Source organism: Rattus rattus, chromosome 13 (genome assembly GCF_011064425.1).
Source record: "Rattus rattus isolate New Zealand chromosome 13, Rrattus_CSIRO_v1, whole genome shotgun sequence".
NCBI lineage: Eukaryota > Metazoa > Chordata > Mammalia > Rodentia > Muridae > Rattus > Rattus rattus.
In genome coordinates, this window is record NC_046166.1 from 9,842,782 (window position 1) to 9,868,985 (window position 26,204).

Consider the following 26,204-nt stretch of genomic DNA (forward strand, 5'->3'; position numbering starts at 1 on the left):
TGCACCAAATCTTGATAGTTAATGAAATGGCAGCCTTCTACACTCCCCATTATACCCAGACAGTGTACTTGAATTTCTCTAAGGCAAATACAGGCAGAAGTATGCCACACCCTGACTTGTAAGTGGTATGGATTGAATCTGTGGATAATTATGTGTATCAACACCACCACCACCAACCAACACTACCACCACCACCACAACACCACCACCACCACCACCACTACCACCACCACCACCACTACCACCACCACCACCACCACCACCACCACCACCACCACCACCACCACCACCACCATCACCACCACCACCCCATGCTTCCAAAATGAAAGCTACGCTGGATACCTGATGCTGTGTCAGGGGTTTTACGTGGGCTTTTTCTCTTCATTGTAAAACTGACCTTCAAAGCATCCACTCAAGGGGTTTCTGTTCCTTATCTCTATCCCAACCTCCCTATCTTGTCCTGCCCTTAACTGTCCCAGCTTGGGCTACATAGCTTTTACCTGGATGGGATCTAAGCCTCTCTCACCCTACCAGTCCCTTCCTGTTTCTGGCAGCTGTTTTCTACTGTCCATCAAACATCTCCTATGGGAGGAGCAAGGGCAAATTGGAACAGAGGTTACTGATGGCAAGGTATGAACTCGGATACCCTACCCATCTCCTATTGCCAAAGACATGCACTGCAGCAAGACCGTGACAGGTACGGTCGGAGCACATCAATCTGGCTTAGGTCTTAGTGACCAGACCTTCTGACTGCAGTCCAGGACTCTATTACTATCCTGTGGGGCCTTGCCCTTAGCAATCAGAGGCTGGTCACTTTTTTTTAAAGATTGATTGATTGATTATTGATTGATTGATTGATTGATTGATTATGTATAAAGTATTCTGCACACATGCCAGAAGAGGGCACCAAATCTCATTATAGATGATTATGAGCCATCAGGTGGTTGCTGAGAATTGAACAGTGGAAGAGCGGCCAGGCCTCTTAGCCTCTCAGCCTGAGGCTGGTCACTTCTGGTGAGACAGCTAGAACATCCACAGGGGATACGTGGCCTTGATTTATAGGATGCCCTTCCTCAAGGCTTCTCCTTGTCCCCAGGGTAGAGGATTCTTCCTGGGCTGTATTGTTCAGAACTTCCTTCTTATTTCTTTTCATAATCTCTCATCCTGGACCCTGTTTGGGCTCCTTGAAGCCGGGAGAGTGCCTCACACCTCTAGCAGTGACCGTGTGGTGTCCCTGTACAGGCTCACACGCACAGCAAGCACACCCTCACACTGCACAGGAACCCCTGTTCACACAAAGCAGAGGCCGTGGTGCCCTTGCCCCATCTCTTTGTCTCTGCACCAGGACTGGCCCAGGATGTAGAAGTCTGGGTGGCAAATAAACCAATCCCTCGAAAGCCCCCTCTCCCCTCCTCCCTCTCTCTCTCTGCCTCTCTCTCTCCCTCTCTCTCTGCCTCCTTCATTCCTATTTTCTTCCATCCCTTTAGTCCCACCCCTCATCCTGCTCTGCCGTTCACATCCCACGCCTGTGAGAAACGATCTGTTGCTCACGTTTATTGGATGGGATTCCCCAGAGAAGCAGAAATGGATCGGCGTGGGGTGTAGAAGAAAGCACTCGCGCTAATACACCCGGCTCATAAAGTTAGCAAGAGAGGGAAGTCCTGCGTGTCCTGGGGAGGAGACAGAGAACAGCAAGCCCAGCCAGTTTCCTGTGTCCGATGCCCCTAGAATACTTGAGTGTAGGTCCCTGTCGAGAGCTCCAGAGCTCTGAGCAGTGCATTCCTATTACTCGTAAGCTATACCGTGTATGGTAGTTTGTTTTCGTGGCTGGGTTGACCAGACCCAGTGAAAGCCATGGACCTGGGGTGACCTCCCTCCATCTTGCAGCACTGGTGCTTCTAAAAGGTGACTGTGCCTCTGAATAATGGGGTTGTAAGGGGGAGGGAAAGCAGGCAGATGTTGGGGGTTATAGAGAAGTCACTAACATTGCAACAAATACCATGGGGTAGCTAAATATGACCAGGCCCAGACACCCAGCCCCGCTACAGCTACCCGAACTGAAATATCCACACAGGTTGGACACTGGGTGACATGACGGTAGCCATGGGATGGCTGGCTGGTGCCTTCTTACCCCTAAGACTTTTTTACAGCCCTCTGGAGGAGGAGGGTCCCTGGTTGAAAAGTATCCACAACTGTAAAGAACTCTAATCCTTCCTTGAATCTCTTAGGTAAAACTGAAAGCTTGCTGTCACTCCCCAGGCCACATCAGAATGCAACCCCCAGCCCACAGGGGTGCACCCCCCAGCCCGCAGTGCATATCCCCCTTGTCAGCTGGTGTCCCCAAAGTCCTCTTCATCATGGTGAGGAACGGGACCCAGCAGGGTCCCCATGGGTGACGGCCACGACACATCCTTCTTTCCTGTCCTCTCCTGCCCACCTTTCAGGACATCCCTAGGAAGCTGAGAACTGTACCGGCAGAAAAGAGGCCATCACCATGTACTCGCCACGCATAGCCCCCCCATGGCAGACCTGCCTCAGGCCTCTGTCCTACAAACAGGGTCTCGTACACGTGCTAGGGCTGAGCCCAGGCAGTGGGGAGACGCTCCCACCTTCAAGAACCAGGGGCTTGTGTGTGGACTCACCTCACAGAGACCGCAGTGACGAGTCCAAGCCAGATGGGGGGAAGTAGACACAGGCTCCCACCTCGGAGAGGCTATCTGTGAGTGATACCCACTGGCAACTGGGAAATCACGTTCCTCCAACGGAGTTTCACTGGATGTATTGACACATTGCAAGCCACACATGGGAGTACTTGGCAAGCACAAAACAAACTCAGTGATGTTTTTGTAGATATTTTATCTCGTTTTGCTTTGTTTGGGATTTTTTTTTTTTTTTTTATCTTACCAGCCTTTTGCTTGTTCACTTTTACCTCTGGGGGTGTGTCTCTCGGGGTTTTGTTTTGTTTTGTTTTGTTTTCTCTTATTTGTCTGTTTAAAGGGAGAGAGAAAAGCATGAAGTTGGACAGGTGGGGGGGGATGTGGAGAAGGGGAGGGTCTGGTAAGAACACGGGAGGAGAAAATATGATAAAATATATTGTATGACATGTTTTCAATTTAAAAAAATAAAAGGATGGATGGATGGGTGTGCGCTGTCAACAGCATCGTTGTCGCGTTGGCTGTCCCGAGCCGCCTTGATCGAGCACCTCAGACCAGCTGCAAGGTTGTGAGAGAAGACATACCATCTCCTTGGACAAATGAAGGAGTAGGGACCCTGGGCAGGGATCTTGGCTCAGGATCCCTATGGCAGTCTGGGCGTGACAGCCACACCATGGGTAGAGGCCAAGTAAGCAAGGTTCAGCTCAGGAGCCTGGATTTAACTCAGGAGTCTCGAATCCAGAGATGAAATTCCCTGTGACCAAAATTCCTGCAACTTTCTTCCCTGTTTTCTGGGGTGGGTTGAGCCTCTCGGGAACGGAACCCAGAGAGCTATGGACTTAATGGGACTAGCCAGGTAAGGAGGCCAGGGCTCAGTTTATGCGGTGGTCACAAGTCACACCTGCAAAACATCTGTAGGAGCTGTGCCCTGGGGATAGAGGGGACTGAGAGGATGTCCTGTATGCCCCACACCCATTCTGCCTTGGTAACCTCCTGCCTTCTGCATTCTCCGCCTAGGCTGTCACCCTGAGATGTGGGGAATGAGGGTGAGGAAGTTGGTGTTAATGCTGCACTCTTCCACAAGGTGGCGCCCAGAGCTTACATTTGTCCACTAAACCACTCCAAGTTCCCCTGGATAAGCCGAATACAACGCAGACCTTTGCCTCAGCTTTCAGCCAAGTCTGTCCATTCCTAATGGCTAGAAATACGTTTCCCTTTCTGCAGATGATATTTTAAAGTGTCAAGAGTCTGGCAATGCCTGGAAGCAGCACCCTGCATCACCCTAAGTCCCCAAAACCACACAGCCCCCAAACAGAGAGCCACTTCCTGTCCTGAACAGCAGATAGGAAAGGTGCCGGGACCCCCCAGCCCTGAGCAGCTCCATCCACCGTAAAGGGCATACAAATTGGAGTTCTGGATTCTTCACATTAAGCGCCCATCAAAGAGGCCTGATCCTCCCTTTCTCCCAATACCTCCATCCCATTCTCATTCCGGGAGGCTTGGAGACTTGTCTCACACACACTGCATCCCAAAGATGGGTGGCATTCAGGGTACCATGACACCTCCGATATTCCATCAGGTGTGGCGATTTTGAACTATCCTTTGAGTTATCTTCCTCCCTGACCCATAGCCAGATCTTGAACCTGGCCATCTGCTAAACGTACAGCTCAGATATCCTTTGATCCACTCCTCAAAACCTTCCAAGTTATACAATGTGTAAATGGATATTCCCATCCCATAATTTCTTATTTTAACCTTCAGTTCAACCACATTCATTCTCTCTCCAGTACCACCCCTGAGCCAGGCTTGCGGCCTACTCTTATTCCAAGAGCTAAATGTCTCTGCCCTCTCCCCTCCCCCAAAATCCCTTCCTCGTCTTGTCTTATTTTAAAACAGTCTCACTCTGTAGCCTAGGTTGACCTGGAACTCACTCTATAGCCCAAGCTACCTCAATCCCATGATAACCCTAGTGTCTCAGCTTCCCAGGAGTTTATAGGTCTGAGGCACCACGCCTGTCTTTGTCTCCTTTACTTGTGTTCATGATCAGGTCAAAACTTCAGATCCGGATGAACGGAGGCAAGTGTTGGCCTTTCCCGTGCCTGACCAAGGCTACTGAAGGCTATGAGTGAAGAACAAACACCACAGTTGCTTGTCTACCAACCGCTCACACAGGCTGACGCTTGCCAACTTGGTCAAACTCCCCCCACCCCACCCCATGCTGAGTATAGCTCATCAATGCCGAATCCAGCTGAAAAGTGAGCGATCCATTGTCCAAGTGTCAGAAAATCTGTAAGGAATATCATAGTCAAAGAAACTTGAAGCCGAATTATTGGATGATTGCTTAGAGAACTCGGGCCAGACCAGGAGTGGTGATACGCACCTTTGATCCTAGGAACTCAGGAGGCAGGGACATTGGGCTCTCTGTGAGTTCCAGGCCAGCCTAGCCTGCAGGGTGAGTGAGTTCCTGGCCAGCCAGGGCTGTAGAGAGACACCGTCTCACAAAATAAAAATAAGTAAGGACATGGATTTTGCCTAAAGGGATAAAATGCCAGACTTTAGAATTGGAACCTGCACCCCTACAAGCCAGAGCTAGGGAGGGCTGACCCTACCCCAGTCCCAACTTCCTAAAACAGAACCAAAACACTCATCTGCACCCAGGACATACCTCAGAGGACCTCCTATTGTGGACACTGTGGGAAATCACTGTTCTGAGCCTGAAGAGGGATTTTAAAGAAAACACGACAGTCCATTGCAGCTGATAGGGTTTGACAGGTTTCAACAAAGCCCCTCCCAGAGTCCCCTTTCCCACCCATAGTACTTGGGCCCTCTGGGAAACTTTTTTTTTTGCAGAGGTTCCAGGAGGAGGGAAATCCTCAGCGTCCAAACAAGGAGAGTCAAGATAAGATACAAGAAACAAAGAGATTCAAATCTCGTGCCCGGCAAACGTTAGTGTGGTGTTCAATTTTCAGCTACGTACACTGATTACAGACGTATGCTTGCTCCAATAAGCAAAATTTCAGATGATTTTTTTAAAATGGTGAGACCAGAAGCCAAGAATGGAGTTAGAAATAGAACAGTCTGCCAACAGCAGAGTTTGAAAAGAGCGAAAGCGATGTTTTGAGAGCAAACGAACTTCAAAACTTAGCATGGCCAGATGGAGCTAAAAAGAACTGACTTTCCAGGGCCCAGCCCAGAAAACTGACTTTGGCTGTGGAAGGCAGCGGCATCTGAGGACCAGAGGAGAAGCGTCAGTGTGTGCCAGGTCTCCACTCTCAGTGGTCAAAGGTGACAGGAAGATGACAGAGCAAAGCACACAAACCCACAATCTGGGAGCACTGCCTCTCCGGGCAGAGCAAACAGTGGGAAAGACCACGGTGGAGCCTGCTGTGATGGGGAGACCCAGAGGGTTTAGACCCCAGAAGGCCTGGGGGCGGTGGATACTGAAAGGCAGAGGCAGAGAGAATCACCCAACTCAAGAAGCAGATGCCGCTGTTGGGCCTCTATGTGGGTCTACGTTCTGGGACCACATCGGTGTTCCCTCAAATCTAATATGCTGGGTCACTTATTTCTGGCTAACACCAGGGCTGGTCAGTTTCATTGACACCACGTGACTATTCTAACCTCTGACATCTACCCTCTTTGACCTGATCTTCCTACCTCTTCATCTCTTTTCAACTAGTCTACTGTGTGTTTGGCCGAGCATTCCCATCCAAGCTCCCTGCGCCCTTACCAGACCCTCACTGGAGAACACATTGCACCATGCTTCCTACCAGAACCCAGCACTTCCCAATGGTCGGGTGGGACCTGCGAGGACAGCTGGGTGGAACCCTTGTTGTACCTTCCCCTGTGTGCCCAGCATCCCAGATATCCTTTGATAGTCTGTGAGCCTCACCCAGTCCCAAACGCCACCTGCCTGTTTCCTCCCAACTCTCCAGTCATCTTCAACCTCATCGGGCCACTCCCTTTATACCTACGGGCTTGTGCATGCCTCTCCCTCCTCCGTGTAACGTTTGTGTGAATTACGACGAGCCGCAAGGCACAGGCTCCGTCTCTTGACTCACACATGTTCTGACCCATCGCACGCAAGCTTTGTCTGTACAAAGATACCATGCCAAGGCCTCCTTTGGCCCCCTTCCACTTAACTAGCTCTTGTGACACTGCATGAGGTGATGGAAACATCCCTTTTTCTGAACAGCCTCGTGCCTCGGATCCCAGGCTAAACAGACTTCCTGCCCTCCATTCAGACTAAATCTTGTGCTTCCCTCTCTAATGCTCGGCTCTATCCGTTGCTAAGTGACGGACCACGTGCTCTGCTCAGGGTCTAGAATGTAACCCAAAGCACCACTCTGAACTTTGAGATGTGGAGGGCATGCACAGTAGGATCTGAGGACCCACAGCACTCTGCTGGATTAAGGTCTGGTTGTTGAGCACCCCCAAATCCTAAGCAAATTTCTGCCATCCTCATTTTCTTGTCTGACCCTCCCAGGGTCATCAGCTAAGTGGTGGGAAACACAGGACACAGTGAATTCCTCTGAGGACCCCACTCAGTGCACGTAATACCCCAAGCTCTGTGCAGCTCCACTGCTCAGTGAAGGAAGAATGTGGACACACATCGGGTAGATAAGGGGGTGCTATATCACGCCAGGGGCACACGGTGCCATGGATGGAATGGTTGAACCCAGAAATCCCTACGGAAGCTGGCACTTTTCCTGGGTTGTCCAAGGACCCTCAACACTGCTGCTCCTTCAGGAGACCCATCTCAGTCACCTGTACTGCCAGTCTTGGGCTGGAGCCTTCTGGTTCCAGAATCACTGGCTCTAGAAACTCACATACCTGTCGCTGTATGGAAACGTCTCAGTACAAACAAGCATGGGTATACGCCAACCTAGAAATGCGGGGACCCCAAGCTTCCAGAGGCCTGGAATGTGCCCTCACCACTGTGTGCAGAGGCCACTGGGCCTCCTTCCTTTTCACAGCACTGCTGCTCAATGACTCTCCAGTCCTCCCAGCGGCTGCTTCCCAGGCTACCTTCCTCCTCTTTGCTTGCCAGCCCTGATCCATCCCTACCCATCCCTGCCCATGCCACAAGAAAGAGAAATGACAGCTCTGTTGGGAGAACAAAGAACACTGTAGCCAGGGGTGGGAACTTTGAACATTTCACATCATGGAACTATTCTTTAAAGGCCATCCTGTGACCTCAGTGGTCCCACAGCACTCTGAGCTGGATCACGAGGGCGTTTAGCTCCTCTCCTCGTCCTGAAACGGACTTCTGGCATCAGGCACTGGGGTCACCTCCTTCATGCAGAGTGACATGGACTGGGAAGCTGCCTGTGGCTTCTCCTTGCTGGGTGGCCTGTGCATGGTGTGGGGCGGACCTCCTATGTGGACTGCCAGGGACCCAGGCAACTGTGGCTTGCAGGTCCTGGCACTGGTGTGTGGGCAGAATTGGCTGCCAGTTTGCTCTGGCCTTGTACTGAAGGCCTCTACAAGGACCAGTTGGAACTGGACATGGAATTGGTGCATGAGGACAATGAGTCAGCCAGTACAGAAGGCCCAGATGAAGGAGGGCTGTCAGGACTAGCTGGGCCTGAAGACTGGGACATTAAAACCTGTCCCTTCAGAAAGAAAAAAAGAAACATTCCGCAAGGTTTCCTTGGATTTGGAAAGTCACCGAGGAACTGTTTTCATGAGGGCTGAGAGCGATAGGAGCCTTCCTGGAACTGGGTGGTGCTCCCAGAGGCAATAGCCTCACACTGAAAGGTAGCTAGGAGCTACCTCAGTTAAAGGTAATGTAAGAGGTGCTGTGCCGAGGGACATTCGGAGAAGAGTAGGAAATTCCCAAATTCTTGGAAGCTAGTTGGGAATAGTCCCCCTGCCCCTTGGCAACTAGCATCCCCTACCCCACCCACCTCATGGGAGACAGTAGCCTCTCACCCCATGAGAGTTGGTAGACAGTCACTCTGTTATCACAACCGTCATTTAAGCAAATTATCTAGGTGGCTGGAACGTTTCCCTCTAGCACAGGGAACTCATACATGCCTCCCGGGACTGTGACGGTGACCTAAGGGCCAGTGTTCCAAGGTGGTTAAAGAGAGACTGAGGCACAGTGAATGGGGGGGGGTGGCTACTCCCATGTCCTTTGCTGACCTCATTCCTCCTCTAATTAAAGATGACAGTAAGCAGAAGGGCTGTGTGGCGGGCTCTTTCTTTGTGTGACTGAGGTCTAGCCAACCTGTAAGAAGCCACAGCCGTGCTTACTTTCAAACTCTACCTCAGAGTTTCCAAGCCGTGTGACAGCCACAGCCCAAACATTTGCAGCTAGTGGTGTGATCCTCAGGGCAGGCCCGGGCAGTGCCTGGGTGGGGCCTGGGAGTCACAGGAGGGGCCCAGAGCCAAGTGAAGCCTGGGGTGGCAGGGAGGGAACGCTGGGTGGGGCTGGACCTGTGTACACAACCACACCTACTAGCCGGGAGTGGATGTGTCCAGTCACTGAGTAGAGGCCACCGAGTGTTTCTTCGTCTCTCTGGGAAAAGCATCGGTGAGGCATACAGGATGGCCTGGTGGAAAGCCTGGGTGAGTTGGAATGACCTGAGGAGATGGGGAGCCGGTTCTCTACTACTTGTTGGGTCCGGGATTTGGTGGGGGCAGGGCGGAACCTGCTAGGTCAAGTCGGGGTGAGGAAGCTGGGAGGGAAAATAAAACCTGCCCATGCTTAGAAAAGTTAAGGTTTGAAAAGTAAGACAGTTGAAAATAAAACAGAACAAAAACGTTTAATTTTTTTTTTTAATGCAAAGAGAAAGCTAAAAGATTCTAGAGCCCAGAGGGAGATTTCTATAGGGAAGGAGCCACTTACGTGCGTCTGTAGATGTGTGCGGTGTGTGAGTCTGTGCTTGCAGGGACTCCAGCTTGCAGGGACTCCAGCTTGCAGGGACTCCAGCAGGCCGCTCCTTGCACAGGTATGTGAAAGGTGTTTGAGAGCCTAGGAGGTTGGTTTTGGGAAAAAGATAACTCTGAGCATTTCAATGTTCTAAGCAGGTCGGATCGAGATCTGGAGAAGGAGCCAGGATGGAAGGGGTCTCAAGGGACTGGAATAACAGACTAGAGGGTTGAAGTTCGACTTTTGAGCCATAGGGAGCTTCCTCTACACTAGAGAATACTCTGGGGGAACACATAGCCACTGAAGGAGCCCAGCAATACCAACAGCTCCGAGTGCGGAAGGGAATAGACTTGTACCAGTAGAGCACGGAGCGCAAACACATGCTGGGCACCTTCCTCGTCTCGAGCTGGGGCGCTTTCAGAGTGAAAGCTGAGGTTCTGGGACACCAGGTAGCTCGCTCAGGTCCCTTGGACGACTTAGACAAGAGAAAGCCCAAGGTCTCTGCAGTAGCCCCCGGGCTCCTTGAAAACAGAAGATTCAAATTGATCTAGCTTCAGGAAAATGTTTGTTGCTGTGACATCACCCAGAGAGAAGCCATAGGGAAGACGCCCCGGGGACTCTGGACAGATGTGACGGACTATAAGTCAGGGAGAGATGAGCTATCTATCATCCTGACCCTCAGGGAAAGCAGCCAGAGTGGTGGCCGTGTACAGTTTCACAGCGGCTGCTGGCAGGACAGCTTGTGCAGGTGCTCACAGCAGGGAGCTGGGCGGGTCCTAAAGTCAGGTGCTGGCCAAAATATCCCGATTCTAGGCCCTGCACTCCATAGGACAGGGATAAGGGCCATCCTCTTGGGGACCTGATTAGATTGGCAAGACGATGCTGATACTCTCAGAACCTTCCGTATAGGGACACTCCTACAGGCACCTCTCATTTGTGTCCCTGGGGCCTCACGGCAAGTCTGTAAGACGGGTGGCTTTACACACAAGGGAGGAAGCTCGACGCGAGTACACTAGACAGGCACCCCAGTTGCCACACTGTTAAGTGCTTAGGTCTGGGTAGCCCGAGTCCAGACACACTCAGTCGTCCAGGATCGTTGACCCTTGGGAGAGCTGATTCTGGGCAGCAAAGCCTCTGTCTATCCAGGCTGCCACTGAGAAACAAATGTCCCCCGAGCACAAAGCCGGATTGGGTACAGGACTGGAGAGGGAAGAAGAGCGACAGAGAGTACCTGTCTTCAAAACAGCTTCTCCCTCTGTGGTCCTCCTGAAAAGGTAGCCAGTGAAGGATCATGTATGCCAGTTCCTGCATGTCCACGACAGAAGGTGTTCGATTCATAGCATCCAGGACTGCCTGAACTTCCTTTGACTTGGGAACGTGTCTGTCTTGACTCGCCAGCCTCAGGGTAGCTCCATCAGAAGTCTGAGGCTGACGTACGGGTCTGGAATGGACACCTCCTAATCTCCACTCTGGGCACTATCCCATCTTCGGCACCCAGAACGTTGCTCTCTTTCTATAGAACCTTACAAGGGAAGAGAGACAGGCTTCTCAATGTGGTGCTATCTGAGCCACCCCTGGAGCTCCTCGCAAGTACGGGTTCCTGAATGGTAGGGGAGACACTCCTCAATGACTAGATTTCTGCGGCCAATTTGGACCAGGCAGCGAAGCTAGGAAGGGAGAACTAAAGTGCTCCCTACCCCACACCCCCAGAAGACCCACATGTCTATGGGCAAGGCTGTCTGCAGTGAAACATCCCAATAAACCCAGAGTCTGGGAAAGTGTGAATCATCTGTAGAGTGGAGGAGGTAGACAGCGTTTAGGTTCTGAGTCAGGCTGTGGCTGAAGTCCCAGATGACTAGCTGTGCCACCAAGCCCAGGCTGTGCCACCAAACCCAGGCTATGCCACCAAGCCCAGGCTATGCCACCAAGCCCAGGCTATGCCACCAAGCCCAGGCTCCTAGCCTGTGAATGGAGCATCAGCACCTAATACAACTGCTGGAGAAGGTGACAAGCTCAGCAACGTGTTTGATGCGCTTTGCACGGAATGCTCAAATAGTCCTCTAGTAGTAGCAGCACGTGACCTCAGAAGCAAGGAACGTGTGTGTGTGTGTGTGTGTGTGTGTGTGTGTGTGTGTGTGTGTGTGTGTGTGTGTGTGTGTACAGTGGGGCAGCATCTGGCCCACTGAAGAAGCTTTCCCCAGGAATTACTTCTAACAGTTCCTATTATAAAACATTGTGCAATAAATGGGACGGGAAGCTCTAGTCCTAGTCCTGTGAAAATCAACCAAAGGATACAGAAAGATGTCTTGTTCCTTTCTCAGAAGCAGGACCCTTAAGGCTAGACCATCGGTGGCGACCTGTTCTGTATTGTTCAGGATCTAACCTGAGGCTTGAGTGGAAGAATGGATAGATAATCAATGTAGGGAGAAAAGGAAAGATATGTGGAGGATACTTGAAGGGAAACTGAGAGAAAAGGAAGGGAATGGGGGAAGGAGAGGGAAGGAAAGAAGAAGGAAACAGGCATGAAGGGGACGGGCAGGCAGATGGGTGTGTAGCTTGGGTGGAGAATTCAAACGGTTGAAAGCAGGCGGGTAGATGGGGAACAACGGAAGAGCTGTGTGAATAGGTGAGTGAACGACCAGAGTGGGTTTGACTAAACTTTCCATTTGAAGGACCCAGGTCTCCCTTATTCAATTCCTATCCCCAATTCACTCCACTCTTCCCCACCTAAAACATACACAAAAAAAGGGTCCTGCATCTTAAGCATCTGATAATTTATGCAGAACACACATATAATTGGCCCTTGCACGTGCCCTGGATTGGAGGCTTGTAAGACAAGGGTCTGAGTACTCTGATTGTCACGTTTATTCCATAATCCATAGAACATGCTGCAGGTCTTTCTAAACTCGACCCTCTGCCCAATATGATCCCATGGTCTTGCAAACCACCTGAGATTTGGAGATGCTCAGTTTGTCCCCTGGACCTCTGAAATACCCACACCACCACAGGGAAGGCCAGAATAGGTTTAAAGTCTTCCTCACAAGCAGAAAACCATGTCCAGATGCCATTTCTAGACACAGCCATTCCTGACAAATTCATTTCCACCCATCCTGCTGTACACAGTGCTGAAGAGAGCACTCTGCTGTCTGCTCTCAGCCAACAGGTAGTTTCATTTTACAAGCTCTGGTCCCAGCTGCACTAGTCTATTAGAAAGCCATTGGTCTGCAAGGCTCCATCTGGTCTCAGAGGCCAAGGAATTCCTTAGCCTAACAGGGTGGATTGCATGGTAAGCCAGGAGGTCCCCCTACCTTTCCTGTATTTTCCATGATGAGCAGGCCTGTTTGCCTTGCAGGTTGAACAAGAGGGCGTCAGTGTGAAGGGTAGTTCTCATTTCAACCCAGACCCTGATGCAGAGACCCTCTACAAAGCCATGAAGGGAATTGGTGAGTTATTAACCAAGGCCTTGCCATCAGGGCCTCACATGTTCACATCCTCAGAAAGTGGATGCCAGGGACAGTCAGGCATAGATGGTGCCCCTGTTTTACTCTGAGTGACTTGGTTACTTACAGCATCACACTGGCTCTGAGGTGGGTGGCTGTCCCTTTCTAAGTGACAATGACCGGGAAGGCCATCAGTCTGAGATTTCTCACTTGTTGAATGGCTGCCAGGACTCTGGACTTGCTAGTTCCCTTCTGCCTCACAGCATAGGCGTACACTTCCCAACCATCAGAAGATGGATTGGCACCGGCCCTGCTGTGGGCATGGGATGGGAGTTGAGGTGTGGCACTGAGGCCAGGGCTTTAGGCTACCTGGATCCTGCAGTTTGTCCTCCGCCCCATGCTAGCTGACCAGACAGCCAACTGCTTCCAGCATGTCACATGACTGTGAGTGGGAAAGGTCTGGTTTATGCTAGGATTTGGTCTCACTCCAGGTAGGAGTCACCTCTCAGTTGGCTCTGCCCAGTGAGTAGAGATACTAAGGAGCACTGCTGTTCCCAGAGGGGGCTGGACTGCATCCTCACACCCACTGCTTCCTGTGAAAACTTTACTATTATCCCCCATTTCCAATATGAGCAAACACAGGCTGCAGGAGATGAACCTTTTTGTCCACGACCTGTGAGCAGAATCTCAGACCCAAAGGTCTGGATCATTCTGTGATATTCCTCCAATGTGACCAACACAAGGGAAAGGTTTAAGATATCTCCCTTGGGCATGCCTCAAAGGCCGGCAGCTGGTGTCCAAAGCCCCCTGCCCTCGGTTGCTATGCTATGAAGTTAAGCCTGAGCCACACCCAACACTGTATAAGTCAGAGATGGGGAACCACGAGGCGAGCTTTCTGGATGTCTTGTTTACGTCATGGAAACTGGGCCTTTGCAGCTCATCAGGTGTCCCCTCTGCAGTCTTTTCTGATGCCCTCAGAGGTAGAGGGGTTTCTCACACTGTACACCCCTGCAGGAACCAACGAGCAGGCCATCATAGACGTGCTCACCAAGAGGAGCAATGTGCAGAGGCAGCAGATTGCCAAGTCCTTCAAGGCTCAGTTTGGAAAGGTAAGCAGGGTGGGTGACGAAGCCTGGGCTTTCCTCCTAGGATGGAAACGTGTGCACAGGGGACATCGCATTAAAACAATCCTTCCATTCATCTGTGGTCAAGTTTCCCTGGCTGTTCTGGTTTTTCTGGAAGACCCATTTATAGCTCCCAAGCCCTAGCCTGGCACTGGCCTTGTGTGGTCTAGCCCCATTTCTTCCCTGTTCTCTCTCACTGCAGTCTTGGTTATCCCTCAGGACTCAAAGCTCTCTCTGCTTGGTCTGTCCCACAGCCTGAACTGACCTCCCTCGTCCCTGCTCCCTGGTAATGCATGCCTGGCCCCCTTCTGCTCCACAGCGCATGCACACGCTTCTCCAGTTACTTGCATGTTCCTCTCCTGCCTCTGGATACCCTAGGGGCACTCTGACTGCTCACAGCGCTTACCTAGCACAGAACCAGGAATTCGGAGGCACACCCCGAATGCCAGAAGTTTGTGTGTAGACATATGGGTGCCTGGAGTCTCTCCCCTCTGCTCGCAGATTTAACAGAAAAACATCAATGATGGAGTTTAAGGGTCCCCAAGTGAGACCACATGTAACTCCTTTCCCCTCCCCCTCCAAGCTACACACTATCCTTTGTGTTCAACATCAGAAAGTAATTTCCTAAGGTCCCAGAGCCCTCAAGTGACAGGTCTGACAGCCTATACCAATCAGCTGGGTGTGCCCTAGTGGCTTCTTGTAGACATGTGTGCCCTTAGGAAGAAACAAGTGTGAGACAGACTCTTGGGATCTTTCTTCCCTTCTCTCCCTTCCCCCTCTCTCCCCTCTCCCCTCTTTTCCTCTCCTCACTAAACCACTTAATACGGTAAGCATGATGCTGTCACCCTCTCATCTTGCAGTCCTGAAAGCGGTGGCAATCCTGTTTTCTCGAGTTTAGAATGTGCCCAGTATTGGACTGTGTGCTGAGCTGTCACACATCTGTGTCACCACACCAACAAGTGTGACAGACAGAGTCCTTGTGGAAAGGAAGGAAGAGTCCCCAGGCCAGACCTCACCTGCTGCCTGCACTCCAGTGGGCTTAGGAGAGAAGTCATCTCAACCTCTCTTTTCGCCCATCTTAGGACCTCACTGAGACCCTAAAGTCAGAGCTGAGTGGCAAATTTGAGAGACTCATCGTGGCCCTCATGTACCCGCCATACAGATATGAGGCCAAGGAGCTGCACGACGCTATGAAGGTACCCCACTTTGTCATAAACTAGAATGCCCTCCCAGGCCCCACCCGACCTAATGAGCTTGCAGCCTGCTCCAACAGCCACCCAGCAGTGGGGCTGCCCAGTCACAGTGAAGGTCTAGATCAGTACTTCATAGAATAGGGTTGTGCTGGAGGAGTGCAGGAGAATCAGAAGCTCATCTCTGCAGTCCAAGTACTGTCCCCTGGTGGTCCTTTGCTTCACCCACTCCTGTCACTTTCACAGGTTCCGTGGTACTGGAGACCCAGATGCCACAAGCATTTCCAGTGAAGGGATACTCAGTGCAATCTATGCCAGGCATTTTACCGCTGCGACCTCTGAGGCCACCTTCAGGATGGGGTTGCCTCATTGGCACATGATTGTTCTTACCGGTAGGAAAGTGGAACCACCCAAGTGAGACTACCCAGCTGAAGAAGGAGAGCTGAGGTAGCTTCCCCCCAGCAGCTGTCCCAAGAAACAATGGTGGGGATTCAATATCACCCTCCAACAGAAGAAGGCAGAAGAGGCAGTGACCAAGGTTTCTGAGAAGACAGTGCAGGCAGAGCAGGAGACCAAGGGCAGAGCATTCCAGAACATAGAGGTTTCTGTCCCCCAGGGCTTAGGAACCAAAGAAGGAGTCATCATTGAGATCCTGGCTTCTCGGACCAAGAACCAGCTGAGAGAGATAATGAAGGCCTATGAGGAAGGTAAGGGGGCTGCAAAGATGGTGGGGTGGAAACCTAGGAATGACCTACATCTTGGCAGCCCGATAGGGAAGAGGAGTCAGGCAGTTCTCAAGGGAACTCAGCCAGAGTGGAAAAGCTCCTTTGGAAGGTCTTTTGAGATGAGTCCAACAAGTGCCCATGTGTGCCAAGTCCTGTGCCAACAGTGATTGAGCGTGACTCAGGTATGGGGAGAGAGATGTATGCCCAGCTGAGATCATGTCCTAAATGCTGTGGCAGTGCTGTAGAACAGAGGCAGCCGTGGACAGGAGAATACTTGTTGGTTGTACATGCGTTGACCCAGAGCACTAGAGAGGGTCATCTGCTAGGTCCTCATTACGCTAAGGGAGCCCCACTGGCCAGCTCTCCCGTACAATGCATAGCTTGCCAGGCAAGCAAAGGCCAGCCAGTCCTCCATGTTGTGCTTCTAGCCAGGGGAGTCTAAAGGCTCTAGATTTGCTCAACCTGGCAATAAAATGGTCTCAATCTGCAGTCTCTGGTCTGGCTTTCTGGCCTGGTCTATTTCTCCCTCTAGCTCGGTTTCACATTTATGTCAACATCTGAGTGATTACCTAGATCTCTGCCATTTGGACATCTAAATGGTGTGTACACCTTCTTGCCAAGACTGTGTCCTCCCATGGGAAGAAGAGTGAGAAGCAGATCTGGAGGAGGAGAGTGACCCCAACAAGCCCCGGGTCACTCATGGTCCATTCCCTCTGGTTCTGTCTTCCTGCAGACTACGGATCTACCCTGGAAGAAGACATCCAAGGAGACACGAGTGGCTATCTGGAGCGGATTCTGGTGTGTCTTCTGCAGGTAACACAACCAGGGCTCCAGGACTCTGTGGCTTAGAGATACAAAAAGATCCATCCCAGCATAGTCATGACTCTGGGCTATGGGGAAACCCAGTAGCCTGGGGGCACTGTCTGTGTCTCAGCATATGGAAGGGTCCTCCCCAAGTGCCTCATGCCTCTCTTTCCTTAGCCTTTGAGTGGCCCCATGCCAGGCTATGCTCACTAGCTTGGCTCACTGAATCTACCATTCCAATGAAGTAGCTCATGTACTCTCATGGTATAAATGCCAACAGGGAGGCTTGGCGAGGAAGACTGGCTTGCAAGTCTCATGAACAAGAAGTCTTTCCCTACCTGCCCTCTGAGCCCCACTGTCCCCTCGGCCCAGTGTTCTGCATCCTGGCCTGCCTTACAGAGTGATTCTCTCTGATCCTAGGGCTGCAGAGATGATGTGAGTGGTTTTGTGGACCCAGGACTGGCCCTTCAAGATGCACAGGTAAAACTGGACCACCTGAGCTCTGAGCTTTCTGATCCCCTTTGCCAAGGAGAGCTTTCTTTAATATAGACCGGACTCTCCAGGCTCCACCATGGGGTGACTAAGGAGGAAAGCAGGATATCTGGGAAACTCAGCAGAAGAAAAGAAAATGGAGAAGCTGGGAAGGGAGGAGCTAAGGTTGTCAGGAAGAGTTCGCTCACGTGCCCACCTCTGTGTACCTATGGGTAGAGTGCCTGTTACTCAGTGCTCCCAGAGACAGTGGGGGAAGGAGAATTTTCTAAAGTAGCTGATGGCCCAGGACAGAGAGTCTTAAGCCAACACTATTGGAGGAACAGGGGCTCAGGACAGTGAGCCGCCATGTTGGGCTGTCCAAGTGGATGGACGCTGACTTGCAGCCCCAGCTCTGCGGTGCTAGAATTCTCCCTCGCCTCCACCTCCTCATGTCCCGATTCTAGGACCTATATGCAGCGGGTGAGAAGATTCTGGGGACTGATGAGATGAAGTTCATCACCATCCTGTGTACACGCAGTGCCACTCATCTGATGAGAGGTACGGGGCAGAGATAGGAGACTCAGGGGTGTGTGACTGCCCTGGCCACGTGGCCTCTTCCTTTGCGTGGAAGGTCCGATGTGTAGTCTTATGTGGCTTAGACTTGGGAAGAGAGCCACGGAGACCTTGCCTCTTCCCCCTGTGCCAAGACGGAGGCAGAGATGTGCTCGTATAGCAATCAGGTGGGGTATGTAATCTGTGTGTCCCTTACGTGGCTCCTTCTCGCCGTAGTGTTCGAGGAATATGAAAAGATTGCCAACAAGAGCATTGAGGATAGCATCAAGAGTGAGACCCATGGTTCACTGGAGGAGGCCATGCTCACTGTGGGTAAGAAGGGGTCTGGCTCTCCGCACATTTGCATCCACAGCCCACCAAAGTGATAGCAAATGACTGGATCTCTGTTCAAAGAGCGTCCCCCACTCCCAACGCTCTAAACCCACACATTTCAGTCTATATCTCTGGGCCAACAACACCTCAAATGTCTTGGTGTCGCCTGCCAGGAAATATTCTTTGTGCTGTCTATTCAATCCCCCATGTGGCATGAGTGTGTGTTTGTGTGTGAGTGTCTGTGTACACGCGAGTGTTGCCTCAATGACTACAGGCCCAGGGCCCAGGTCTACCCCCAGATACTACTCAGAGAGCATTCCACTTCTGCCCCTGTAGACCTGCTCAAAGCCACCTTTCTGGGCCTTATCCAGGTACCAAGCCCCCACCTTAGTTGCTATCTGAAGAAATGAAAGTGTGCGATTTGAGTCCCAAACAGGAAGAACATAGAACACTTTTCCTGTAACAGAAGACTGAATCCTGTTCATAGCACATCTCAGGTCGAAAGCTGAAACCATATGGGAGGAGTCATGGTCGAGCAGAGACCTGATCCATGCAGAAGGACTACCCCTATACCACATTACATAGGCTTCAAGGCCAGGCACTGACCTCTACCCCAGGCTTGCCTCTTTGTGGAGGCCAGTAGCCAAGGCCTTCCCCCTCTATCCCTATGTCTCTAGTAGCTACAACATCTCAGGGTTCCAGGCCAACTTTGATGACTGTGGTAAAGTTTATTCTATGTTGCAAGAGCTAGATACATCCTCTGTTGTCACCTAGAATTCTAGCCCTCGACCCTAAACAATAATGCAGCAAAGGCAGGCAGGACCCCACTCTGATGGGCAGTTCCTCTTTATTTCCTTCTTAAAGCTTCTGTCACCCTCGTGTCCCAGGTGTGTCAGAAGGTTGAGTAGCAAAGTCATTCAGTATCAAGACAGACTTTACACACATTCCTACCTCCCACAAAGCCCACACTGGCAGCCTTAGGTCAAAATACCATCTCCCGACACAGTCCATGAAAGATACATCCATGGAGAAGAAAATTTGGGGCCACGCTCCAGACCAGAATTCCTGGTGCCTTAGTCCTCAAAACTAAGCTTCTTTTGTTACGTGAAAATTCAAAACATTGGTTCCCACTCACAGGGTACTCTGAGACCCATACCCACCGTTCTGTGGTAACCTATGTGCAGCTGAGTAACCAAATTATTAACAGAGATGCTTCCTGCTTGTGACAGCTTACAGACGTCCTCTAGCAGACCCGACTTGGTGACATCAGATGAGCCCCACAGGTGCCCAATGCATTTCACATCTCACCCTTTTCCCTGACCCTTTTGGACTTTTGGAGTTATGCCCATTCCCCCAGGCTGTGCTCCATGCCCCGCCCTGTCTGCCTCACACAAACCCTTCATTTTGAAGCCACACAAAGAAACATGCCAACCCTTACACAATGCTAACCCTTGACACCCACAGGAACACGTAAACAAACACAAGTGTATTCCATGTCGCCTACTCCCTCCCACTACTAATAGAGTTTTCCTGTTTGCCAGTGAAATGCACCCGGAACGTCCACAGCTACTTTGCAGAGAGACTCTACTACGCCATGAAGGTAACTGTCCCGGCTGCTGCCTCCTTCGTAGTCAGCCCCATACAATGTCAGATGTACGACAGGGATACTCAGAGGCCCTGCTGTCTGAACACTGGGGTCTTTCTTGGTCTAATCTCTCATGTGTCCGGAAGATTTGCTTTCTTTAGAGGACAAACTAAGCCTAGGGAAGGGAAGCCACACCCCCTGAAGGTACATTTGAGCAGGGGCATTGACAGGTGTTTATTGCAGGCTCATGAAACCTTGACATCCACTCTGTGTTGCCCATATCACCATTGCCATCTGAATGTGATGAGACCAAGGCTTGTGCAAGGTCACACCCCTACTTTTGTTAAACCCATGCATTGATCTTGGACCTCTCCACTTGTGCATTTTATTACACTATACCTCCTCATCGAGAACAATAGGTAGGCATGGCTGGACCCCCAACCCCCTTGACATGGACAGACTCTGGGGATGTCACATTTGGCATATCAATTTTCCTACCCACGATCAGGTGCTAACTTTGGATTTCCTGTTGCCTACAAGGCTGCCCTGGCCTCAGAAAAAGATGGTCACATTGCTCTTGCCAAGTAGAATTGTTTGTATCTGGAACTAAACTGAAGAAAGGCATTTAAAGTAATTCTCGGGGACTAATGTTAGTGGCCAGCTTCTCTAGTACATGATGCTGGCACCATCCAAGTGAGAGTCATACCATGAACCCGAAGGCCGCTGGACACATCTGCCCCATGAAGGAGAGAGGGAGCTATTTCCTCGGTCATGAAGCTCTATCTGACTCGAGACCAGGCAGGGCTGACAGAAAGCTGGAAGATCCTGCTTGTGAAATGGCCACCTGAGTAACATTATGGAGATGCTGCTCAAGGGAGAAGCCTTCCTGGAGCAGTGAGTGTTTCATGACTAGAGTCTGATGCAGTAAATCAAATGCACACCGCAACTCAAGGCATTGGGCTTCTAATAGGAAAAGGCACAGCCAGTGAATGAGGAGACTGAGAAAGAGGAGCTCTTTGTCACGGGCAAACTCCATTCTAGAGCACTTGCCTAGTGTACACAAGTCCTTGGGTTCAATCCTAGTGCCACCAAAGAATAAAATTAAAAATAAAAACTGTGTCACCAAAGTCCCCCTTTTGGTGTGTTCCACACTGAATCAGAAGCCCTACAGGTTGGTCCATCCTTACAGAGATAGACAATGTGAAGCAAGATGGCTGACTGCTGCTGTCTTATCCAGGGAGCAGGGACACGCGATGGGACACTGATCAGGAACATTGTTTCCAGGAGTGAGATTGACTTAAACCTTATCAAGAGTCAGTTTCAGAAGATGTACGGCAAGACTCTCAGCAGCATGATCATGGTAAGACACGGGGTCCCAACTTTACGGCCGGCGGCGGGCGCAGACATTCCTGGGATGTAAGAGGCTATGACTGAGGTCACCGGGGACCACCTCTTCCCAGTGGGCCTCTCACACTTACGCCAGTTAGCAAATGGCACATACAGAGACCAGGAAGGAGAGATGTGTAACTATGGGTGTGTCAGGGGAGCAGCGGAGACTAATGAAGCACAGAGGGTTGCCCTTGTCCCAGAAAATGGCTTTGCATTTGAACCGTGGAATACACCAGTGCCTTACAAAAGGAACCATTTCTGAAGGGACAAAGAGAGAAAGTCGTATCATAGAAATCACGGCTGCCTTTCCATCCTAGATCTAAGTAGTGCAAGTAGGGAAATTTTAGGCTCCATTGTAAATGGACATTCAGAATGCCTACCTACATTCCAATTAATGAAAGTCCCAGGGTATTAAGTGCAGAGGGATGGAACCCTGCTAGGACTGAGACAAACAGCTTGCCTAAAATTTCATTTTATTAGCAATTTTTTTTTTGCCAGAAGTCAAATCAGAGCAAGAATATCCCTTAGCTAGTCAGCCAAGAGGCTAGATCTTCCACCAGAGTGGATTGTTGACTACATTAGACAGGCAACTCAGCGTTTACAATGGGCCTCTGCATTTGCTGGTTCAGACAACCAAAGACCAAAAACATTCAGGGGAAAAATGCATCTGTAATAAACACACACACACACACACACACACACACACACACACACACACACACTCATTTATTCCCTGAATAATATGGTATGAGTATTTACTTGTTATCTGCATTACATTAAATATTATAAACAATCTAACAATTGTTTAAAGTCTAAGAGGCCGTACATAGGATATATCCCAGACCAACAGCGTGTCCTATCGGTAGGGCCTTGGAACCATTCTCCCATAGGCACTGAGGGACGACTATGTATCTTTAAAACATGCCTTTAAGAAAGTTCAGGCAGTGCCCCATATGTGGCCCATACATATACAGCCACCAAACTAGATAAGATGGATGAAGCAAAGAAGCGCAGTCCGACAGGAACCAGATGTAGATCTCTCCTGAGAGACACAGCCAGAATACAGCAAATACGTAGGCGAATGCCAGCAGCAAACCACTGAACTGAGAACAGGAACCCCGTTGAAGGAATCAGAGAAAGGACTGGAAGAGCTTGAAGGGGCTTGAGACCCCATATGAACAACAATGCCAAGCAACCAGAGCTCTCAGGGACTAAGCCACTACCTAAAGACTATGCATGGACTGACCCTGGACTCCAACCTCATAGGTAGCAATGAATATCCTAGTAAGAGCACCAGTGGAAGGGGAAGCCCTGGGTCCTGCTAAGACTGAACCCCCAGTGAACGTGATTGTTGCAGGGAGGGCGGTAATGGGGGGAGGATAGGGAGGGGAACACCCATAGAGAAGGGGAGGGGTAGGGGTTGGGAGATGTTGGCCCGGAAACCGGGAAAGGGAATAACAATCAAAATGTAAATAAGAAATACTCAAGTTAATAAAGATGAAAAAAAATCACACAGAAAGCTACAAAAAAAAAAAAAATGTTCAGGCAGGGTGGGTGGCATCAGGGAGCCAGGCAGTAAGATAGAGGAGTTGGAATTGTTTGTTGTGTTTTAGATTTCACAACCAACTTGGCACAAACCAGTCTGGGCTGCCCCTAGGTCACCCTCAAGGTTGACCTCATCACAATAGCATTTTATAGATGAGAGAACACGTCTCACAGAGGTGAAAGGAGAGCCTGTGTATGCTGACAGAGCTATGGTCCAGACCTGCATGGTCCAGACTGCCCCCTGCTCTATGTCTAGATGTGACTCTGGGCTCCTTACTGTCAGCCTTGGCTCCCTGAAGTGCAGTAGCTGGTGATGAATAGATAGATAGATAGATAGATAGATAGATAGATAGATAGATAGATAGATAGATAGATAGATAGATAGATAGAGTTGAATAAATGAATGGTTCTGTGCTCCCGGGCCCTGGGAGATGCATGAGGAAGGACCCTGGGGCAGTGGACTGCATAAGGAAACCACCCACAAGCCTTCCTTGTCTAAGGGCTTAAGAGTGGATTGGTGTCAATGACTCATTTTCCACAACCATCCTCCATCGAGCTGGACAGAGAATTCAAAATAGAATCAAAAGGATAGTCTGAAACGAGGAGGAAAGAATGAGGCATCACACAGAACTGTGGCATAGAAACCCTTGAAGGGTCAGACCCCACCCAAGGAACACAACCCCTAGTAACGGAAACAGAAGAGAGAGGCCAACATCACAAACCCCCTTCTAACCTCCCTTGTGCCTCCTTCCTCCAGGGGGACACCAGCGGTTACTACAAGACTGCCCTGCTGAACCTTGTGGGCACTGACCTCTGAAAATGTCAAAAGATCAAACAAGGGCAAGAAGGGTCAGCACAGCCCCTGCGGCTTCAGCCCTGACCCCATGGGTGGGGGTGGGGGACACCTCATGTGGCTTTTAATCTTCTGTCTCCCGGTTTCTGATGCTTCTCATCCAATGCTTCTGACCCAGAAGGTGAGACCAGCCTGGGTTTCCCTTCCACCTCTCCCCTGAGTCATTTCTAATGCCCACCCTAGCATTACCTCTGAGCAAACAGAAACAACATGAAGAAGCTTGCAGGAACCTGTGGGCCATTCCTTCCCTGCACAAAAGCTCCTGGGTACAGGTCACACTCTGCCTTGGCTCTGAGTCATCCACTGAATTAGGGTCTTTGGAGGAGGAACCAACCATGGATTCCTAGCAGTTGTCTTAGCTGATAAGCGTCATTATCAGGCAGCCAGTGAGCATGTGGGAGAGCACGGCTATGAGAGAACACAGCCGTGGGAACTGAGAAAGGGTCACGGAGCTGTGCCAAGTGGGATGTCTGTGACACTCATTTAACAAATTGTTAGGCTGTAGGTGGAGGAAGATTCTTACGCCATCCTAATAGCAAGAATTAGATTGGATTACAAATCCCTGTCCTGACCCAAGTACACCATGGCCTGAGAGCGTCAGGCTTGTCCAGCCATTGGCCAAATCAGATGTTCGTTCCCTCCATGCCGAAGCTTGCAGACTAGGAAGCCGCCCAACCCTGAGCATGAATCCTAACCTCCGATCGTGGTCTCCAAGCCTGAAGAACATGACAGAACTCTTCCTAATATTCATTGGGCTTTCAGAATCATAAACATTTGTACTTTCAAAAAAAAAGTGTCTGTGGATTTATGGGGGCTACATGTGTGTGCACTGGGGTATGGGCACTGGTGTGTGTGTGTGTGTGTGTGTGTGTGTGTGTGTGTGTGCACTAGTAGGTATTTATGCACTAGGAGGGGTGCACTCGGGGGTGTGCACTCGGGGGTGTGCCCTGGGAAGTTGTGTATGCCCTGGGGTGGAGGACATGTTTATTGACTGAGGTCAGAGGTTGACATCTTCTTCTATTTCTTCTCAACCTTAATTTTGTTGTCTTACTTTGTTTTTCTGAGTCATGGTTCCTCCGTGTAGCCCTGGTTGCCCTGCAACTAGCTGTGAAGAGCAGAGATTTGACTGCTGGGATTAAGGGGGTGAGCCACTACACCTGCCTCTCCACCCTAATTTTCAAGGCAGCGTCTCTCAGTGAATGTTTATTTCCCTGAGGCTTACCGACAGGTGAGCGCCTTGGACATGTTTGTCCCCATTCCTCAGTGATGAGGAGAGGGACATAGAACTCCATGCCCAGATCTTATGTGGGTGCTGGGGATCCCAACTCAAGTCCTCATGCTTGCACAGTGAGCTGCCCCAGAACCAATGCCCCAGCTTGGTCCATGGGTTCTTAGCAGAACAGAGTTTTTAGGGAGCAAACCTGTGGGCATTTCCCTAAGGGGATGCTTGGAGTGACATGTGCCAATATTGCCCTGGGGTCAGAGCTTCTAAATAATGATTATTTCCATCCCCCTCCTAGTTTGGGACCCAAATTCTAATATTTCAGGAATAGATGGGACCTTAAAGTTAGCTGGTCCAATAGCAACCTGAATTTTTTCTGTCTTCTATGGTATTCATGCATCCGGGGGTGACGCTTGCTGAAGTTGGGATATGTAGGATACACTTGGAAGTATCCAAAGATGAGATTTATTTGTTTCTTGGATGTTCCCGTCTCTTTCCTGTCACTGTATCTGTAGAGTCCCTTTCCAACTAAGCCAAAGTCTGTTGGAAGACCCTGCTACTAAGGTAGCAGTCCACCATGTCCAGATAGCTGTCCGAGCTTGGCACAAAATGGAGGACTCCCCCACCAGGGCTTCCTCCTCGACACTGACCTTACCTGGAGAATGTCACTGAGCAGACGCCTGACCTTATCTAGAGGATGACCCTGCTCTAAGTTCCCTGCAAGTGCTGCGTGGTTCAGCACGTAAGTCCCGCTCAGCCCTTCCCACCAGACGACCAGTAGGTACTGTGTCATGGCCAAACAGTTCTTCCACCCATCACCCCCCAAACCCTTCACCCCACCTCTAAAGCATGAAGCAAAGCTGTCTCCCTGAAACTGCCTCCAGAAATCCTTCAGGCATCTCGGCTGTACAAACCCTGCTTACAGCTTCTGCTCCTCCCGTGCTCATGGACCAGTGCCCATGAGGAGAAGGGAAGTCCACAGTCAGCCTCCTGTATCTCCTCCGAGGCCCATCCACGTACTTCTTCTCCAATTCCAGCTACAGCAGAAAGCCTCCCTCTCTCCCAGCATCACCCTGGCACCATCCGCTCACTCTGGCCTGTCTTTAGCAAGAATCCTGTTTGGTGGCTTTGGTCAGATTTCCCTTTGCCTCTGTAGCTCCTCTGACCCTTGATTCCAGGTCCCCTTTATCACCACAGAACTAAGTTGAATACATGTGAGGTCTCTTCCTCCATCATGCAAGCCTGAAGAGAGTTTTATAATTTTAGTTGTTGCCAGGTCCTGTTACTCTGTGCCCATGGTTACTCTCTGTTTCTGGTGTAGCCAGGACTCTGTACTGAGAAGGGTTTGTCCTGGTTCTCTTGCTCCTTAGCTTTGTCAGAGACATAACTCATCTCAGAGGCTCTAACCTCCTATCAAGGTGTGTGACTCCCTTGGAGATA

At 50.6% G+C, this 26,204-nt stretch overlaps 1 protein-coding gene across 1 annotated transcript; it reads left to right on the top strand.

The window, feature by feature from the left end:
• Positions 1 to 9,120: 9,120 nt before the first annotated feature.
• On the top strand, positions 9,121 to 24,335 carry LOC116914800 (annexin A8). Its single transcript, XM_032919251.1, has 12 exons — positions 9,121 to 9,227; positions 12,884 to 12,974; positions 13,986 to 14,080; positions 15,178 to 15,291; positions 15,902 to 15,992; positions 16,744 to 16,823; positions 17,235 to 17,294; positions 17,750 to 17,843; positions 18,075 to 18,170; positions 19,712 to 19,770; positions 20,993 to 21,115; positions 23,447 to 24,335. The coding sequence occupies exons 1-12, from the start codon at positions 9,207 to 9,209 to the stop codon at positions 23,504 to 23,506; spliced, it is 984 nt and encodes a 327-aa protein (XP_032775142.1). The 5' UTR covers positions 9,121 to 9,206; the 3' UTR covers positions 23,507 to 24,335.
• The last annotated feature ends 1,869 nt before the right edge of the window (positions 24,336 to 26,204 follow it).

Coding starts and splice junctions, on each gene's coding strand:
- LOC116914800 (XM_032919251.1), top strand. CDS start 9,207: ATGGCCTGGTGGAAAGCCTGG. Junction 15,292..15,901: donor AGCTGCACGACGCTATGAAG/GTACCCCACTTT, acceptor TCTGTCCCCCAG/GGCTTAGGAACCAAAGAAGG. Junction 16,824..17,234: donor TTCTGGTGTGTCTTCTGCAG/GTAACACAACCA, acceptor CTCTGATCCTAG/GGCTGCAGAGATGATGTGAG.